The 20,309-nt window shown below is 40.9% G+C and overlaps 1 protein-coding gene across 1 annotated transcript; it reads right to left on the bottom strand.

The window, feature by feature from the left end:
• Positions 1–14,887: 14,887 nt before the first annotated feature.
• LOC102917902 (EKC/KEOPS complex subunit LAGE3-like) lies at positions 14,888–16,331 on the bottom strand. The gene is made up of 3 exons (XM_006992424.4): positions 15,855–16,331; positions 15,391–15,519; positions 14,888–15,214 (listed from the first exon to the last, which is right to left on the bottom strand). Exons 1-3 carry the CDS (start codon positions 16,208–16,210, stop codon positions 15,070–15,072), a joined length of 630 nt encoding a protein of 209 aa, XP_006992486.1. The 5' UTR covers positions 16,211–16,331; the 3' UTR covers positions 14,888–15,069.
• Between the last annotated feature and the right edge of the window lie 3,978 nt (positions 16,332–20,309).

The following is a 20,309-nucleotide window of genomic DNA, read 5'->3' as shown; positions in this document are numbered from 1 at the left end:
GGAATGGAGGGAAGGGAGGTTTTGGTTGGGATGTACCATATATGAGAAGAATAAATGAAAAAAGAAAAAACCCCACAAAATGCCACTGAGAACAACAACAATCAACAACACAATGACCACAATTAACAATAATAACTTTAAGTATCAAGGGCTTCAATTTTTTAATCAAAAGGCACAGGTTGACTGAATGGATCAAGAAGCAAAATCCATCTTTCTCTTGTCTATAAGAAACACAGCCAGGTGGCACATGCCTTTAATCCCAGCACTTGGGAGGCAGAGCCAGGTGGATCTCTGTGAGTTCGAGGCCAGCCTGGTCTACAGAGTGAGATCCAGGAAAGGCACAAAGCTACACAGAGAAACCCTGTCTCAGAAAAACCAAAAAAAAAACCCCAAAAACAAAAACAAAACAAAACAAAACAAAAAAACAAAACAAACAAACAAAAAAACAAACAAAAAAACCCACTTTAGTTTTAAAGATAGGCACCACCTTCTTAGAGTAAAAGGGTAGACAAAATTACTCCAATCAAATGGGACCAGGAAGCAAGTAGGCATCACTCTCCTAATATCGACAAAATAGGCTTCAAACTAAAACTAATCAGAAGAGATAAAGAGTGACACTTCATTCTAATCAATGGAATGGTTAACCAGGAAGATATTACTACCCAAACATATATGTACCAAACTCAGGGGTGCCCAATTTTATAAAAATTGCTATGGATGTTAAGGACACATATTAACATCAATCCATTAGTAGTAGGTGATTTTAGTATGCTACTTTCTCCAATAGACAGGTCATCTGGACAAAAAAAAAAACCCCAAAAAACAAAAAACAGAATTAATTGACACATCAAATTCACTTAACAGATAGCTACAGAACATTCTACCCAAACATCAAAGAATACACATTTTACACAGTACCACATGGCAGCTTTTCTAAAATAGATCACATCCTGGGACACAAAACAAATCTCTACAAGTTGAAAAAGATTGAAATTACTCCTTGTATCTTATCTGACTACAGTGCAATAAACTTAAAACTGACAGCACAAAACAACAACCACAACAAAAACAAAAAAACAAGCAAACTCATGGAGATTAAACAACTTATTACTAAATGATGAGTGGGCCAAAAAAGAGATCAAGAAATAAAAATCTTGGAATTAAATGAAAATGAAAATATAATACAACAACCCCCAGACACATTGAAATCAGTCCTACAAGGGAAATTTATAGTTCTAAGTACTTATATTAAAAAATCATCACAAATAAAATGGTTTAATGATGCAAGCTTTGAAAAAGAAGAACAAAACAAATCAAAACCAAGTTGACCACAAGAAATAATAAAAATTCAAGCAGAAACCAGTGAAATAGAAACAAAGAAAAAGATACAAACAGATTTTTTTGAGGATAAACAAAATTGACAGACATTTGGCCCAGTTAACCAAAATAAAGAAAGAAATGAGATGGCTCAGAGGTTAAGGGCACTCAGGCTGCTATTCCAGAGGTCCTGAGTTCAATTACCAGCACCCACATGTGGTTCACAACCATCTATAATGAGGTCTGTTTCTTGCAGTGTTTAGAGTACCAGCTCCAATACCATACTTATGGTATGTAAAAAATTCCACAATGTCAGTGAGAATTAAACTTTTTCCATCTGAGGGGTAGGAAAGGAGTGTAGCTGAAAGTTTTCCTGTGTCCTGCCTGGTCCTGCAGCTGCTCAGACCCAACTAAACACACAGAGACTTATTTTAATTAAAACTGCTTGGCCACTTAAACTCCTCTCATTTCTGTTAATCTATATGTTGCCATGTGTTCCCTGGCTTTACCCATGTGCCATTACATGCTGCTCCCTAGACGGTGGTGTCTCCTGACACAGCCTTACTCTTCCCAGATTTCTCCTTGTCTGCTTATCCCTCCAATATTTCCTGTCTGGCTACTGGCCAATCAGTGTTTTATTTATCAACCAATCAGAGCAACACATATTCACAGCATACAAAACACCCCACAGCAAAGGAGCACACATGTTCTGATGGTAACTTTCTTTATTAATGCATCTTGAAATCTCTTCTTTGTCTTTACATATTCTCAACAGAAAGCACTAGACAATATATGAGTTACATTTTGAGGGTCACATTACATTTCTTGAGTAAACAATAATCAGAGCCATTCTGATAACACACATGAAATCACATGGTTTCTCTCAGGCTTGGAATGTTGCTCTGACTATGCAGCTGGCATGGCTGAGAGTGAGTAACCATGGCAATGCTCCACTGTCAGCCAAGCTCCCTGGTATGCAGGCTGTAAAGCAAAGAAGGGAGGCATGAATCGCTTGAGTGCTCTGTACTTTCTTGAGGGATGGTGACCTTAAAAGCATCCCAGGACCTAAACATAAACAGTTAGTTGGCTGAACCTTGTGTTTTGTATCATAAAACTGAGATTAGGAGTTCATACAGAGAGTTAGCATTTGTGTAGGGAGTTATGTCTTTAATGTTATCAGTCAGAGTTTTGCAAGCAAAGAACTGGAACTAAAGTTGTTTTGTGCTTGACCTTGGTTCAACAACCAGACACCTGGGAATCTGTCCTTGTGCAATTCATTTGCAGGGACAACTAGTGTATTTTGAATTTGCTCTGAGGCCTTAAGTCAGTTAATTGTATGTAATTGTCTTGAAGCCATGGAATAAAGGCCTGACTATGAAAGTACGTTTTATTCACCCAAAGTACACAATGTAAGAAGTAATAATCTTTCTGTCAATTCACAGACATAACTGTGCCCAATTACTGTAAAATACATTACCAATAAGCTGTGGGAAGAGTCCCATAGCTGTTTTAAGATAGAATTGTAGTAGCACACAAGAAAACTATAGACAGAAGAAAACAACATTCATAGTAGCCTGTGGCCTTGTAAACCTTGCTTGATGAGGTTCCTCCCTCAAAGAGTTATTCATCTGGTGGGTTGACCTTATTATGAATGTCAGTTGTCATGTGCTGCATATTCTTATGGCCTCTGGCATCTGGTGCTCTCTTCTGGCATACAGGTGTATATGCAGGAAGAACATTGTGCACATAATAAAAATTTAAAAGAAGAGAGGCCCTGAATTAGTAGATTCAGGAATGAACAGGAAAACATTGAACAGATACCAAAGAATTTTAGAATATTATAAGAGAATATTTTTTAAAACCTGTACTTCCTTACACTGAAAACCTAAAGCAAATGGATCAATTTCTAGATTCAGCCAAACCACAAAAATTAAACCAAGAAGGCAACTACCTAAACAGAGTCACAACAAATGAGGATATTGAAATAGTATAAAAAACCTTCCAGCTTAAAAAAAGTTTAGGACCAGCTGGATTCACAGCACAATTCTACTAGACATTCAAAGAAGATTTATATAGCCAATTCTTCTTAAATAAAAAAAGAAACAGAAGGAACACTCACCAATTGTAGTCAGATGTTTCTTGGGTCCTGCCAAGCCCCTGCAGTCCTGTGGCCTGCTTATAGAATAATCACTCAGAAGCTTATGTTAATTATAACTGCTCGGCCACTAGCTCAGGCTTATTACTGACTAGTTCTTACATTTAAATTAACCCATAATTCTTATCTCTGTTTAGCCATGTGGCTTGGTACCTTTTCTCAGTTTTGCCTTTTCATCTTACTTCCTCTGTGCCTGGCTAGTGACTCCTGACTCAGCCCTTCCTCTTCCCAGAATTCTTTTAATCTGCTTGCCCTGCCTATACTTTCTGCCTGGCTACTGACCAATCAGTGTTTTATTTATCAACCAATCAGAGCAACACATAGTCTCAGTGTACAGAAAGATAACCCACAGCACTTCCCCTTTTCTGTCTAATCAAAAAGGAAGGTTTTTAACTTTAACCTAGTAAAATTACATATAATAGAACAATTATCTAGCAAGAATTACTGTTACAGTATCTAGTCTATTTATATTTGGTAAAATTAAAGAAAATATTTTATCTATCCTATATTTGTGAGTCTAAAGTTTCATATCTAATTTATCTTTTATCATAACCAAGGAAAATTATAATTATAACTATCTAGTCTTCAACTACATCAAAGACCCCAGAAGGATATAACATTACTTAAATAAACAGGAAATGCATTATAAGCAACTTCCAAAATTCTGGAAATGACAGAGACAGCTGCCTGCCTGGACAGTCATCCAAAGTTCCTCTGTAACATTGGGGTATCTATCTTCAGCCTATAGGCCTAGAGTTTTTCAGTTACTTCTCCTTATGTCCTGTAGAATATTTGGCAGTCTTCTCTGTGAAGCAGGAACATGAAGAACCATTTCGCCTTGCAAAGTTCAGTGGTCACCTTCCTATGGGTCCTGCATGTCCAGTTTATATAACATATTATCAGCAGTCCACGCAAGAGCAGTTCCTTGCCCAAATGGCTATTTTTACCAAGAAGAAGTTAAACTCCATATAGAGTGTCTTTGGTGTCCATCTTCCTCTTTGAAGTAACTTGGTGCTATCAGGAGCAGATGTGTCTCACTGGCCAAAAAGTCTAAATTTTTAAAACATTTTAAATGCCATATTCTGTATGTCTTTGAAGTATTTGAAGATTACCTACTTAACTGAAATATATCTATGTATACCTAGAAAACTTACAAACATGACTATAAGTTTGATTATCATAGAAGACTAATTATTAATCTGTATTTCTTAACTACCCACTACAATTTAAATGAATTACATAAACATAATGCCTTAAACAAGAGTAGAAATATATATACAGTATAACAAAATTAACTTTAAATATTTAGTAAACTAAAATCTATAGCAATGTAAAACATTTTGAACAAGTTGTTGCTCTTTAAAAGTAGGTTCAATAATCTACCCTTTTATTCTATCATTTATATTATCCCCTTTTCTTTTTTAGAAAGAGATTGTATTTATAATCAATAACAATTTTTAACCAACCCCATAAACAAAGAGAAACATCCATAATCCATTTTTTTTGGGGGAATGTGGGCATAGTGTTCTAGGCTACTTTCTGGTGATTGAGGGCAATCCATTTTTTTTGGGAATGTGGGCGTAGTGTTCTAGGTTACTTTCTGGTGATTGAGGGCACTGCATTCTTATGGGGATCCTGAGAAAATTAAGAATTATGGTCAAGTTCTGGGAAGATGGCTATAACCTTTGTTGATAGGTACCATCTGTTAAGGTACAGGTCTGGTTGATCAAATCTGATCTATTTTAACCTGGAACAAATCAATAGCCTCTTGCTTCCTGTAGAAACAAAAACAGAGCCTCCTTTCCAAAGCAACATGTCCTTAGATCCAAATTTTGAAGTTAAGATGCCTTTAAAATATACATATTGGTCTAACTGAGCAGCCTTTACAATCAAATGTCTTTCTGCAGTTAAAAATCCCAAAGACGCCGGGCGGTGGTGGCGCACGCCTTTAATCCCAGCACTCGGGAGGCAGAGGCAGGCGGATCTTTGTGAATTCGAGGCCAGCCTGGGCTACCAAGTGAGTTCCAGGAAAGGTGCAAAGCTACACAGAGAAACCCTGTCTCGAAAAACAAAAAAAAACAAAAACAAAAACAAAAAAAAATCCCAAAGACAATATAATTTAGACTCTGTGTGTGATTTCCATCTTTACATGGCTTATTTTTTATAATACTGTCTCTTTAAAGACTTTATTTTTTTTCTTTTTTAATTTAATTTAATTTTTTTTTAGATAGAACTTGGTTTTTTTTATTATTATTATTTTACAACACCATTCAGTTCAACATAATAGCCACAGATTCCCCTGTTCTCCCCCTCTTGCCCACCCCTCCCCCCAGCCCACCCCCCATTCCCACCTCCTCCAGATCAAGGTCTCCCCCGAGGACCGGGGTTGACCTGGTAGACTCAGTCCAGGCAGGTCCATTCCCCCCTCCCAGACCGAGCCAAGTGTCCCTGCATAAGTCCCAGGATTCAAATAGCCAACTCATGCAACGAGCCCAGGACCTGGCACCAATGAATGGAAGCACAGGATCTATGAACCAAAGGCTGAGGGGCCCCCAACTGGATCAGGCCCCCTGAACGGGTGAGACAGTCATTTGGCTTGATCTGTTTGGGAGGCAGCTGTGCATTGGTGCCAAGACTTTATTTTTTTAAACTGTTTCTTTATAGAACTGTCTATCCTCCTTTTCCTCTATCTTCCAAGCCTATGTGCACTTTTACACGTAATGTAAACCATTTAAAGTCTTATTCCATCTGAATCTGCCGTATTGTGAATTTATTGCTTTAAACTGCAGTGGCTAGTACTGAAGCAGAAGCCTTGGCTGCTGACTCTGCCCACTTCAGCTTCCCAATATGGTGGTGGTACAGTTACCTCCAGCTCTGGGAGCCATGTGCACCATCAACTCTTGGAAGCAGTGGGCCTATGCCTCCATCAAAGCAGTATATAGCTCAGAAACTATTTTTTTGTACTAGCAAAAGCTAAATCTATCATGTACCATGCTGTGCGGCTTGCAGATGCCTCTGTGTACTGCAGCAGGAATCTGCCATGCTGCAGGTCAAGCCCACATGCCACTGTGAACCCGCCATACTGTAGCTCATGGCTTGCCTGAGACATAACCAGAAAGCTGATTTTAGCTTTGTTTTAGAATTTCTTATTAAGTTCTCTCAGGTTTTAGGTGGATACTCTTGTCACCATGTCTTGGTGCCATTTGTAGTCAGATGTTTTTGGGTCCTGCCACGCCCCTGAAGTCCTGTGGCCTGTTCATAGAATAATCACTCAGAAGCTTATATTAATTATAACTGCTCGGCCATTAGCTCAGGCTTATTACTGTCTAGCTCTTACATTTAAATTAACCCATAATTCTTATCTATGTCTAGCCATGTGGCTTGGTACCTTTTCTCAGTTCTGCTTGTCATCTTGCTTCCTCTGGCTGGCTGGCAACTGCTGACTCAGCCCTTCCTCTTTCCAGAATTCTTTTTGTCTGCTTGTCCCTCCTGTACTTCCTGCCTGGCTACTGGCCAATCAGTGTTTTATTTATCAACCAATTAGAGCAACACACATTCACAGCATACAGAACAACATTCCACAGCCCTTCTCCTTTTCTGTCTAAACAAAAGGAAGGTTTTAACTTTAACCTAGTAAAATTACATATAACAAAACAGTTATCAAGCACCACCAACTACCTTCAGCCCCAATTTCTTACTTCAAAAATATCAATTGATGATGAATTTGGTGCTTCTTTCTTGTTTAAGCCTCCCCAACATCCTTGCACCAGAATCCATGATGAAAATTTACCTCAGACTTGCTCATTCACTGACTGTGTGCACAGTGGGTTTGAGGCTTCATCTTAGCCTGGTGAGAACCATAAACTCATGAAGCTCCAGTCCTGCCTGTCAACTGAGGACAGTGTACCCATGAGGTTTCAGTCCAACCTGTAGCCCCATGAAGCTTCAGCCTACCTATTTCCTGGGTGAGGTCAGCATGCCTGCTGAGGTTTCAACCACTCATCTGCCCTAGTTATTAATTAGGCAGGCCTGTTGAGGCTCCAACTCCCTGCTCCCCAATCCTGCAGGGACTCCAATCTGTCATAGCCTCTGACTCTGTTTGGTTTGCAACCACCCTAGGTACCCTGCCAATCTTTGAATCAGAGCTGTCTCAGCTAGTGGATAACATGTAGGAGTAGCATTGGGAATTTAACAGAAAAATAGAGTTAGTGAAAAGTAAACTTGGAAAGTATTAGATTTTGAGTCTGGTGCCCCAACTACCAGTCTAGCAGAGGGGAAAATAACACTACAACAATCTAGTCCCTCTTAAACAGTGTACACATTCAGTTTGAAAAATTAAAGGGAGCTAAATAAATAAATAAATAAGTAAATTTATTCATCATGACCTAGTTCCAAATATGTGAATATCAATGCAAAACACAAGTAACATGAAAACCCAAAGCAATGTAACTCCTTAAAAAATTATTAATCTGGGCTGGATATGATGGTACATGTCTTTAATCCCAGCACAGAGGCAGGTGGATCTCTGTGAGTTCAGGGCCAGCGTGGTCTACAAAGCAAGTTCCAGGACAGCCAGGGCTGTTATACAGAGAAACCCTGTCTTGAAAAACAAAAAACAAAACAAAAAAATTATTAATCATACAGTAACAGTTTCCAGTGAGAGTGAACTAGGTGAAATCCCAGAGAAAACTCAAAAGAATGCTTATAAGTACGTTCAAAGAAGAAGAATAGGGATGGAGAGTTAGCTCGGCAGTTAAAGAGCACTGGCTCCTCTTCCAGAGGACCTTAGTTCAATTCCTAGCACCCACATGGTAGCTTAAAACTGTCTGTAACTCCAGCCCTAGGAAATCTGACACCCTCTTCTGGCCTTTACATAGATGTACATGCATGTAAAACATTCATACATATAAAATAAAAATTAAACAATCAAATAAAATACCCTCTGAACAAATCCCAAAAGAACATAAACAAACATCTGAATGAAAGAATGAAGTAAATTTAAGATATTAAAGAGGAATCCAATAAAGTGATAGAAATACTGCAGAAAAATCGTACTGAAATACATAGTAAATAAAATAAAAAAAGTGGTAGAGGGCTGGTGAAATAGCCCAGCATGAAAGGAGATTTCACACAAGTTGTCCTCTGATCTCCACATACATGCCATGGCACAAATAAACCCACACTCACACAAAATAAATAAATAAATGTAAAAAACTCTGTGGAAAGCCTCACCAATAGAATGGTTCAGGGAGGGCTTTATAAGCTTCATGACGTGAGTTTGATCCCTGGGACCCACATAAAGGTGGAAAGAAAGATTTGACTCCACAAAGTTGTTTTCTGATTTCCCTACATGTGCTGTGGCATGTACACTCTCATGCATATATCACATACACATAATTAATTAATTAATTAATAAAAACAAGAACAAATGAAGGAAAGGATAGAATATTTGAGTTTGAAGAAGATGGAAGAATTGGAATATGAACAAGAAAAAAGATAATCCATGGCTCTGTTGTGACCAGGGTCTGTGGCTCCTGTTACCATTGAGGGCCATGCTGATGCCCGGGGTCTGGGCCACCACCTGAGGTCATGTTCATGTCTGATTGTCGTGCTGCAACTGGGTGATACAGATCTGAATGGTCTGTGCTGCTACCTGGTGCCATGATACCATCTGGGCCAGAGCTGTAGCTGAGGGCCATGTCTGGGTCTGTGGTCTTACGCAGCCAGGGTCTGTGTTGATGTCCATGGCTCCTGTTACCACTAAGGGCTGTGTGGATGCCTAGGGTCTGGTCAGCCACCTGAGACCATGTTGGTGTCCAACCAACATGCTGTTGCTGAGGCCATACTGATCTGTGTGAGCTGAGCTGCCACAGGTGCCATGGTGACATCTGGGCCCGAGCTGTTGCTAGGGGCCATGTCTGGATCCATGGTCCTGCTGCAGCTGGGGTCTGTGTTGATGTTTGTGGCCCATGTTACCACAGGCTGTGGCCATAAGAACCATGCATGCTGAAACCCTAGGGCCAGGCCGAGCTGGCCCTGCCCTTTGCTGGCCCTGGGAAAGCTGACCCTGATCCACTTCAGCAAGAGAGCTGGCTCTGACCCTCATGGGAGAGCTGACCCCATGACCCAGGCACAGGAGAGCTGGCCCTACCCTTCACCACAGACATAGGAGAGCTGGCTTTGATGGCATGGGCATAGCAGAGCTCCCTCCACCCCATGCCTGAGCAGGTTTGACCAGCTCAACTACCACACAGACCCACATCCAGGGCCTTAGGTTGGCCCATCCTAACATCTATTCCATCTAGGACCTACTGGAGTGTGTGAAGAGAGTGACCCTGTGGAATGATACCGGCAGGATCTCCATGACTCGAGGTGGCCACTGGATAGCTGAGAGGAGTTTCCATGAAGGTCTGAGGCCTTGAACCAGACCAAAGACTCACTGCAATGAACATTTGCAAATAAAGCTGATAGGACAAATGGATACCCTTCATGACACACCAAGGTTCCCATTGCTACTAAGACCAATGCAGAGGTGTTTGAGAGGTGGGAAAGACAGAGGAGCAAAGTGGGTTTTTTTTTGGTTTGGTTTTAATTTTTTTTTAATTTCCTTTTTTATTGTGGGGGAGAGAATGCTGCAAAGGTGAAGGGCAGATATGGAAGGACTGGGAAATGAGCAGAATTGGGGTGCATGTGAAATTCCCAAAGAATCAATAAAGAAATTATGTTAAAAAAGAAAAAAAGAAAAATTACTAAGAAGATAAATACAACTTCCAAGATATTCTGGATATTATGAAAAGACCAACTTTACAATTCATAGGCTCAAAAGATGAAGAATTCCATTCTAAAGGCATATAAAACATTTTCAATGAAATAACAGAAAAAATTTCCTAAATTAGAAAGTTGTCAATCCAGGTATAAGAAGCATTTCTAATGCCAAATAGACAAGACCAGAGAACTTTCCTTCCTCATATTCTAATTAAGTCACTAAATATACAGAACAAAGGAAAATATTGAAAGCAGCAAGAGAGAAGTGACAAGTCATCTATAAAGGAAGGCTCATCAGAGTAGCTGCAAATTTTTAAACAAAAACTTTAAAATCCAGAGAGCTTGGTATGATATTTTTCATGTTTTGAAAGACAACATTTGCCAATCCAGACTACTATATCAAGAAAAGCCATCTGTCATAATTGAATGAAAAAGGAAAACTTTCCATGATAAAAATCAGACTTAAGGAATTCATGACTATTAGACTAGCTCTCTCTCCACAAGATACTTGAAGGAGTTCTTCAGACTGAAGAGATAGACAAACACATACATGAGGCTACAGGGAAGAACAAACATTTGAATAACATAAGGATGAGAGGAGTAGGAAAAAATAGAAAGCATTACAAAATCAACAAAGTGACAGGTAATAATAAGCACATTTCAACAATAAGTTAATGATCTCAATTACTCCACCAAAAGACAGACTATTAGACTGGATTAAAAGCCAATGTCCACCTATTTGTTGTCTCCAAGAAACGTACATCACCATAAAAGACAGATACTTCTTTAAGGTAAAAGGATGAAAAAAATGAATTCCATGCAAACACTATTAAGAAACAAGTAGAAATTCTAATAGCTGACAAAATAGGGTTTAATCCAAAACCAGTAGGAAGATACAAAGGAGATCACTTGACACTAATTATAAGAACAGTCTGGCAAGAGGATATTACAATTCTAAATGTATATGCACCAAATATTATTGTAAATTGTATACAATTTCACAGTACAAGCACTACTGTAGGTAAAGCCACAGATTAATCTCAGCACCACAATAATGGTGGGTAACTTCAATACCCTATTCTCATCAGTAGGCAGGTCATCTGGACAGAAAGTAAACAGAAACATTGAAGGTAAATGATGTCATAGCTCAAATGGACTTAAAAGACATCTAAAAAACCCCAACCTATCCAAACACTTCAGAGTACACATTCTTTTCAGCAACCCATGGACTTTTTCTAAAATAAATCATATATGAGGATCAAAAAATATGTCTTATAAAATATGGGAAAATTGCGATAATTTCTTATGTTCTAGCTGATCACAATGGAGTAAGATTACAAATCAACAGCAAGAGAAACTATAGAACATACACAAACTCATAGAGATTAAATAACACTGATTTTTTTGAAGCAGGGTCTCATGCAGTCCATATTAATCCCTAACTCATTATGTAGCTGAGGCTGTCCTTCAACCCCTGATCTTTATGCTTCTAACTCTTAAGATATAGGATTACGGGTATGTGCCACCAAGCCCAGCCTAAACACCATTGTATGATGACTAGTCCTTTGAAGAAATCAAGGAATTCAAAAAATTACTAGAAATGAATGAAAACAGTATTCTAAAACCCAGGGGATAGGATGAAAGTAGTTCTAAGAAGTGAGTTTATAGGTCTAGGGGCCTATATTAAGAAAGCTGAGGAATCTCAGGGCTGGGTAAATAGCTTAGTTGGTAAAATGCTTGCTATGGGAGCCTGAGGACCTGAGTTTGTAGCTCTAGCACCTGTGGGAAAAAACAGCCAAGTGTAATGGTCCATGCTCTAATCTCAGAGCTGTGTAGGCAATGAAAGGAGGACTCTGGGAGCTTGCTAGTCAGGAATTCTAGCTAAATTGGCAAGCTCTATGTTCAGTGAAATCCTGTTTCCCCTAAATATGGTGGGGAATGATAGAGAAAGGCACCTGATAACAACCTTCGGCCTCCACACATGAATGAGCACAATTCCCTGTCCCCCTTTCTGTAAAATTGGAGATCACAAATAAACAACTTCATGATATGGTCCTTGGAAAAAGAACAGGTTAACTCTAAAATCAGTAGATGGAAAGGAAAGAAATAATCAAGATCAGGGCAAAGTGGGGCAAGATGGCTTATTGAGTTAAAACCCTTGCTTCACAAACCTGACAACTTGAGTTTGATACTTGGAATTCATGTAAAGTTGGAAAGAGAGAATCAACTCCACAAAGTTGTCCACATACATATCATACACACTATAGAAATAAGTAAAATAACAGTAAAAGATTTATTTAAAAAATTACAAATGAAAAGGGAGCTATTTTGACAAATACTAATGAAATTCAGAACATCACTAGGCTAAACCTTAAAAACACATGCTTCACCAAATTGGTAAATCTAAAATAAATGGATGAATTTCTAGATGTATATGATCTACTAAAATTAAACCAAGATGAGACAAATAATTTAAACAAATCTATGACAAGTTGTAAGATTGAAGAAGCATTAATAATTAAAAAACCCCTCAAGACTAAAAAAATTTATGCCAAGATGGCATCACTGCTGACTTCTGCCAGATCGTCAAAGAAAAACTAATATCAACACTTTTCAAACTGTTCTGAGTTAGGGAAGGATACTGGCACAGGTAAGGGCTTTCTGAATAGACCCCCAAATGATCAGGAAATGAGGCTAACTATTGACAGATAGGACCTCACAAAATTAAAAAGCTTCTGTATAGCAAAAGAAAGTCAAATGAGAGAAGAGTTAGCTTACAGAATAGGAGAAAATATTTTTGAACTACACATCTGACAGAGGATTAATATCTAGAATATACAAAGAACTAAAAAAAAACTCAAAACAAAACTAACAAGAAAACAAACAACCCAACCAAAAATAGACTAGGAGGATGGGAAGGAGTGCTGTGAAATGCTGTCTTCTGTGCATGACATATCTGATGCATCCATGAACCCAGCCGAAGCAGCTACCTGCAGAAGACTGAGATCAGAAATATTCCATCATAGACATGTGAGAGACTAGTACGGACCCACATTTTCCTGAGGAGCTATAGGCAGTTAAAGGTTGCTGAGGAGGATGAGTCATATTTGTCAGAGGTATAGGTTATATTAAGTTGCCCTTGCTCAAATAAATAACCCATGTTCAGGCAAACAACCCTAATTAAATTCAGTCACACACACAAACGTGTATGACATGAAAGTAGGAGGGGGAAGGAGGTAACAGAACAATATGATCAAAATATATTTTATATGTAACATATGCATTTACATATAATTGTGAAATAAGTAAAAATTTCAGGATGGGTTAAGGAGATGGACAGAGAGTTATAAAGAGAAAAAAATACAAAAATGACCAATAAATATTTAAAAATGTATCCAATATGACCACCACCAGGGAAACAAATTAAAACTGCACTGAGAGTCTGTCCCATGAGCCCAGTTAAAATGGCTATTATCACCAGATGGTGGTGGCACATACCTTTAATCCTAGCACTTGGGAGGCAAAGACAGGAGGATGTCTGTGAGTTTGAGGCCAGCCTCATCTACAGAGTGAGTTTCAGGACAACTTGGACTACACAGGGAAAAATGAACAAACCAAACCAAACCAAACCAAACCAACCAAACCAACCAAACCAACCAACCAACCAACCAACCAACCAACCAATCAAAAACCAAACCAAACCCAAACAAACAAACAAACAAACAAACAAACAAACAAACAAACAGAATTGCTGTTATCAAGAGAACAAATGATAACAGATGCTGGTGAAGATGTGGGGAAAGGGGAAATCTTACTGAATGTTAACACACTAGTGTGCAGTTTTCTCAAAAAGCTAAAAATACAACTACCTTAAGACACTGATATAGCACCCCTGAACAAATACCTAACAGATTCTACATCCTACTTACAAAGGCACTTGCCCATGTTATTCTTGTTACCTGCAATTCTTTTACAATAGCTAAAAATTGGGATCAGTCTAGTTGTCTATCAACTAATGTACAGATAATATAATTAAAGCTCATATACATATGGAATTTTATTAACCCATTAAAAATGAAATCATCCAATTTGCAAGAAAATGAATGGAGCTGTAAAATATATTAAGTGAAGAAAATCAAGGTTCAGAAACAAAAACCCAACATGTTCAATATTAAAAAATTACCTAATTTTTTATATAGATATATTTACATGGGACTTAGTGTGGGTAGAGCCAGTAAAGTAGAAAGAGGCCAGAGAAGTGAAAAAAAGCTTTAAGGAAGAGGAGTGGGAAGGGTGAATGAATATATATGATAGGAAAATAAAAGGGGAGGAGTGCAGGAGATGATAGGGTTAAAGTGGGAACAGCTATGAAAAGAGAGGGAGAGAAGGAAAGACAGCAATAAAAAAGTATGTATGAAAATGCCACAAGGAAATAAGCTACATTGCATGCTAAAATAAAAAAAAAATCAGATCAATTAAATACTCTGAATATATTTAAGTAATTTAGTTTTCCTTCCATATTCTAAATTGTCTTAAATTACTTTGGACTGCTCAAACATTTAAATCCCAGAACTTCTCCTCCACAAAAGCACACAGATGAGAAAATCTGGCGGTTTTTTGCCATAGTCAAAAGTAAAGTCAGATGAAAAATATTTGCTAATTTTTATTTTGTCCAATAACATTTAAACACCCACTCCTTTAGCAACTGGGAAACAATCCAACCACGAGACTAATACGTGGCACACAGTATTGAAACACTGAACCTTTATGGGCAAAATAACAATTACTCAAAACGTGAAACGCCTCTGACTTTTCTTGTATCTGGCAACACGTTAGGATTCACGGCTTCTTCTTCGTCCTCGTTTGACAACAGCAACAAACTCCAGGCGCTGAATGTTTCTCATCACCAGGGAGAGCTGGTCAAGGAAAGTGTTGATGGAAATTCTGAAGAGGACAGGGTCTTCAGTAGTCCACCTACTGAAATTGAGAGAAAGAAGCACTGTCAGGGAAATGATGAGGGACCTGTTCAGGTCCACCACACTGTGCCTTCCTGCTTACATTAAATCCACCAATGTCTCCATTAGGGCACCCCTAGAATGCACACCGCCTCCCAACCCTGAGGCACCCCTACTCCAGACTTTAGGAATACTGACACAGACAAGATACTGTCATTCACTGTGAGCTCCTGCTGAACCATCACTTGCTGGCGACGGGAATTGGAGACCAGGGATCTGCGGGCCATGTCTGCCTCCACTGCAGACCTGAAAGGCACTGTTACAGAGCTGGGAGGAGATAAGGTTAAGGTACCATCCACTACTTCGTTTTCCTCTGCCTGGATACACTTCCTTAGGCCTGCCTGGCAATGAGCGCTCCTGCCACCCGAGCCCAATCACCTCCTACCTCCCCAGTGGTTCGGGTCTTCTATACACTTCAGCCCTCTAAGGCTAGGAGTCTCCTTGTCCTGTCAGGATGTCAACTGCTGCACTGGATTGTCCACACTACACCCACCTGTCCTTTCCCTAGTCATCTGTGCCCCGTGCCCCGAAAGCCTTCCACGGAAGTTTTAGCCTCCCTATGATTCAGTGGCCCCTGCCAAGGGTCTCTTAGGAAAGGATACAACTCCAGGAGTCGATTTCCAGTTGTTGATGCAGTATCTCCGCTGGGTCCAGGGACAAGTGGTGGCTGCTCGCTGTGGGGAACGACAGCCGCCTCTTCAGCGGCTGCACCGGACCCTACAGGACTCCCTGGGCTGGGGCTGCCTGGAGCAGCCTGGCAACCAGGAGCAGCTGGGCTACCAGGAGCAGCTGGGCTACTGGAATCTTGTGGGCCACTCTGAGGGGAGCTGCCATGGTCACCTTCGGTCGCCGAACTTTGAGAGCTAGCCTGGCCTTCGGGTGCTTGAGGACTCTGCTGCCCGTCCTCGCCTTCTTCAGCCCCTGCTCTCCCCTCTATGCCCCCATCAGGGTCCTGCATGACTACTCTGGCTTTCCCCTCAGCACCCTAACCCCTGCCACTAACACATCCGGACCACTCACACTCGGCCGAGAAAAGGAAGTTCTTGTGCCAAGTGCAGCGGGTTTAAACAGAACAGCACGTGAGGCCCACTGCGCATGTGCAAACAAGATCTCGCGAGGATTGGTTCCCCGCTAAACTAGCGTTCCGTTCTGTTCAGATTTGCGTGCGTGAGCGCGCCCCGCGGGCGGGTGCGAGTGCGTCTCTGAGAGCCCACAAAGTACAGCTCGCTCACACAGCTCCTTCCTTGCGGGGTATATGGGACTCTCCAATATATGTTTCTTCCAACTGCCCCACCCATGAGCGGCACTGATCCCAGCAAGCTAGCTGCCAGGGAAGCTCAGCCCAGCAGCAGGAGTGGGTGGGTGGTGCTACCTGGGTATTCAGAGTGCAAGCTGACTGACCAGTGTCCCGAACACCCTGACATGTCAGGACCCTGCTATGATGGTTCTGCCTGGACCCACAACACCCTCATACACAATTCAGTGCTCTTCAGCTGGGCAAGGCCTAGTGATATTGATTAGTGTGACTGAAAGAGTAAGCTCATCACAGCCCTTGATTACTGTGATCCATAAGCAGGGTGGGCTTACAGAAACCATCTGTCATAGCAGCAGCCTCTGTTTGGAGCCCAGCACACAAGCTCGCCCTTTGTCATGTGAAAGAGTTGTATTTACACTCTCAGTGAAGCCAGGAGTGCTTTCAGGGGTAGAGTTTCCCCTGTGTTTCCCTCCTGCGGGGGTAAGGGGGCGGGTTGTCTGCCCAGTTGTGTTTCCTGCTTGGAGGCGTTCAGGTGGTGAGGGACTGTGGGTTCCTGTTAGGTGTGTAAGAAGGGTGAGCAACCATGCAGGCTGAAGACCAAGATGCTGCTGCTGCTGCTGCAGTTGGGGATGAAGGAAGAGGATATTCTGGAGTCACAGAGTCATTGGTGCTCCTGTTGGTGATGGAGAGCCAGGAGCCACAATGTACTCCTACCTACCTTATAGGTGCCTCATACCTGTGGCCTGAGTGGAGATTTTTTGACAGAATCTGGAGGATCCAGTGCACCAGGATACAGAGAGCATCCTTTATCAGGCTTGTGTGGACATACTGGATGGTGGTTTGGTCTACAGTTTGTCTGGGTGCCTTGGGCACATGGCCACAACACTAGGAAGCAGATTTTTTTCATGTGTATCCTAGTCGAGGTAGCCAATTAGGTTGGGGATGTTTTGTGCAGTGGGTGGCTTATTGATAGCACGGGGGAATATATACAGGGAAACAATGAGAAAGAAGATAACTGAGGACTTGGTCTAGTGGAGATGAGTGATTCCAAATTTGGAACAGAGGCCGGATGGTGGCCCAGGCAGGGAGTGGTGGTGGTAGTGGTGGTAAACAGAGATCTCCGAGTGATAGGGAAATTTGAGTTATAAAGTCAGTGTTACATGGTGCCTTAACCATCCTCCACCAGAGTCTTCATGGTGCCTTTCCCTTCACTCTTGGAAGCAGAGGTGGCCTTCCAGTATCTGGTTCCTCAGGACCATGCACTCCAAGGTACAGTTCAAAAAGAATCCACAGTGTCTGGCAATGTAATGATTATGTGAGTGAAGAAAAGGATCTAAGTAGGCCATTTTGCTTATGTCTGGGTTCACTCTCCATCATCCAAGAATGGGTAGGATACAAGAATATGCCTTGATGCCATGGGCCTATTCCCATAAGAGAAATCACCAGAAGTAAATGTATAGTTACCTTTCTCTTCTCCATCACTTTTAGCAAATTGACTGCTAAAGACTCTAGAATAAGGAAAATTTCCATCACCTCTTATCCAGACCAGGTTGCCCTGTTGGTTCAGACCATGCAGCATTTTGCATTCTCATTTTTTGCTAGGCCTCAACAAGGCAGACAGAGTTAAGTCTAACCTAATGTTCTTTAGATGGGACATTTGTGGTTGATATATTGTGCACCCCAATAAACTTATCTGGGGGGGTCAGAGAACAGAACAGCCATAATATTAAACATAGAGGTTAGGCAGTGGTAGCACACGCCTTTAATCTTAGCATTCCAGAGGCAGAAATCCCTCTGGATCTCTGTGAGTTCAAAGCCACACTGGAAACAGCCAGGCATGGTGACTCATTAATCTCAGGAAGTGATGGCAGGAACCAGAAAGCTATATAAGGTATGAAAACCAGGAACTAGCCTGGTTAATATTTTAGGCTTTTGAGCAGCAGTTCAGCTGAGATTCATTTGGATAAGGACTGAGAGGCTTCCAGTCTGAGGAAACAGGATCAGCTGAGGAATTGGCAAGGTGAGGAAGCTGTGGCTGGTTCTGCTTCTCTGATCATTCAGTGTTCACCCCAATACCTGGCTCTGGGTTTGTTTTTTATTAATAAGAACTTTTAAGATTTGTGCTACTGGCCGGGCGGTGGTGGCGCACGCCTTTAATCCCAGCACTCGGGAGGCAGAGGCAGGCGGATCTCTGTGAGTTCGAGGCCAGCCTGGGCTACCAAGTGAGCTCCAGGAAAGGCGCAAAGCTACGCAGAGAAACCTTGTCTCAAAAAACCAAAAAAAAAAAAAAAAGATTTGTGCTACAGACATCCTTCCCTAGGTATTGGGTATGTGCACTGGCTGCTACTTTATCCTCGGGCCTAATAGCTAGATTGCATTGGCCCCTTTGGGTGCTCCACCCTATTGTTGCCTTGTTGGAAGAGGGAAGCACTAAAACATTTGTTAACTTAGAAAATAAAGCTAGGTTACTCAACTGCATCTGAATTTCTTTTCAGCCCATGGTCTTCCATATTTTCTTTTTTTTTTCTTACATTGAAGGAAGGTGGTCCCATAATTCTGGTATTCCTGTGGTTAAAAGGAAAGAAGTTGGAGTGTAGAAGAAAATGGAAATTACTTCTGTCTTGTTTTTCACTTTGAATTGTTTTCTGAATTATGTTGCATTTTTTTTACACTCAAGTCTATATTTCCTGAATTTTATTAAGTCCATTGTAACTTATCAACTAAATTTGTAACTTATATGAGAAAAACAAATGCTGCAGGCCGCAGGAATATATCATAAGAACTCAGCTGGTTATGGCAAAGTCACTACCTGGAGGGATCAGGGAATTCCTCCAGAGGAAGCCAAATCCCAAGGAGTCTTTGGTGTTACTTGGCTTGTTATATATCAGCTGTCTTCTGTTATGAAAATCATGTGTGCCTTCATAGTTTTCTCAATTGACTTTTCCCTAAGAAGGGCTAACAGTGTGGACTGATCACTCTCTGGACATACACATTCCAAGTATTTGGAGAACAGCCTCAGGAAAGGCTTTCTCTGGAATCAGATTATCTCCCTTGGCCACTTTCAAGGACTATAGGAAACACCACCCAGGTGGGTGCCCATTGTTAGTCCCAGGTGGACTAACAATGATAACAGCCCACATGCAAGTCTTCTGACTTACGGTAAATTCCACAAGGAGACACCGCCTAGGAGAGGTGGATGTTAAGTAATAGCTTTACACAATTTAGCTCGGACCCTCCCTTTATATACCGAGACTTCCAGGGCACCGGGAGAGAAGAGAGAAGAGAATGGAAGAACTAGATGGGTAAGAACTTGAGAGGAACAAACTGAGATGGGGAAGAAGTAGATTGGAGGGCTACAGGAGAGTACTAGAGGAATGAGATGGAAGATGAGAAAGAGCCAGATGGGGAAGAACAAGGTGAGGAAGAGTCAGATGAGAGAGAAGGAGACGGGAGAGGAGCTGATAGGAGAAAGAACTAGATAGATGAGAACCTAGAAGGGACAGAACTAGATGAAGGAATTAAGATAGAACATAGAGGGGATCGCAGACAAGTGTAGAGAGAAATCAGGCTAAAGATGACCTAAATATGAGAGTAGAATATAAGCTTATAGCTGTCATAGAATAATAAAGTATATGGACTAAGGAGTTTCGTGTACACAGATTCATTTCATTTCATCAAAGATTAATTATCAGCTGGTTGTAGATTCTTCCCAGACCCTGGGAGGGGACTATCGAGGGGCTGGACCCCCATAGTCCCCGATAAACAAACAAGCAAGAAACTCAGGAAAACTGGACCAATCAAG

This window comes from Peromyscus maniculatus, chromosome X (assembly GCF_049852395.1).
Source record: "Peromyscus maniculatus bairdii isolate BWxNUB_F1_BW_parent chromosome X, HU_Pman_BW_mat_3.1, whole genome shotgun sequence".
Lineage (NCBI taxonomy): Eukaryota > Metazoa > Chordata > Mammalia > Rodentia > Cricetidae > Peromyscus > Peromyscus maniculatus.
The sequence above is the reverse complement of the archived record's forward strand: the minus strand, read 5'-3'. Positions and strand labels throughout refer to the sequence as shown.

Coding starts and splice junctions, on each gene's coding strand:
- LOC102917902 (XM_006992424.4), bottom strand. CDS start 16,210: ATGCAGGACCCTGATGGGGGCATAGAGGGGAGAGCAGGGGCTGAAGAA. Junction 15,520..15,854: donor GGAAATCGACTCCTGGAGTT/GTATCCTTTCCT, acceptor ATCTCCTCCCAG/CTCTGTAACAGTGCCTTTCA. Junction 15,215..15,390: donor AATGACAGTATCTTGTCTGT/GTCAGTATTCCT, acceptor TCTCAATTTCAG/TAGGTGGACTACTGAAGACC.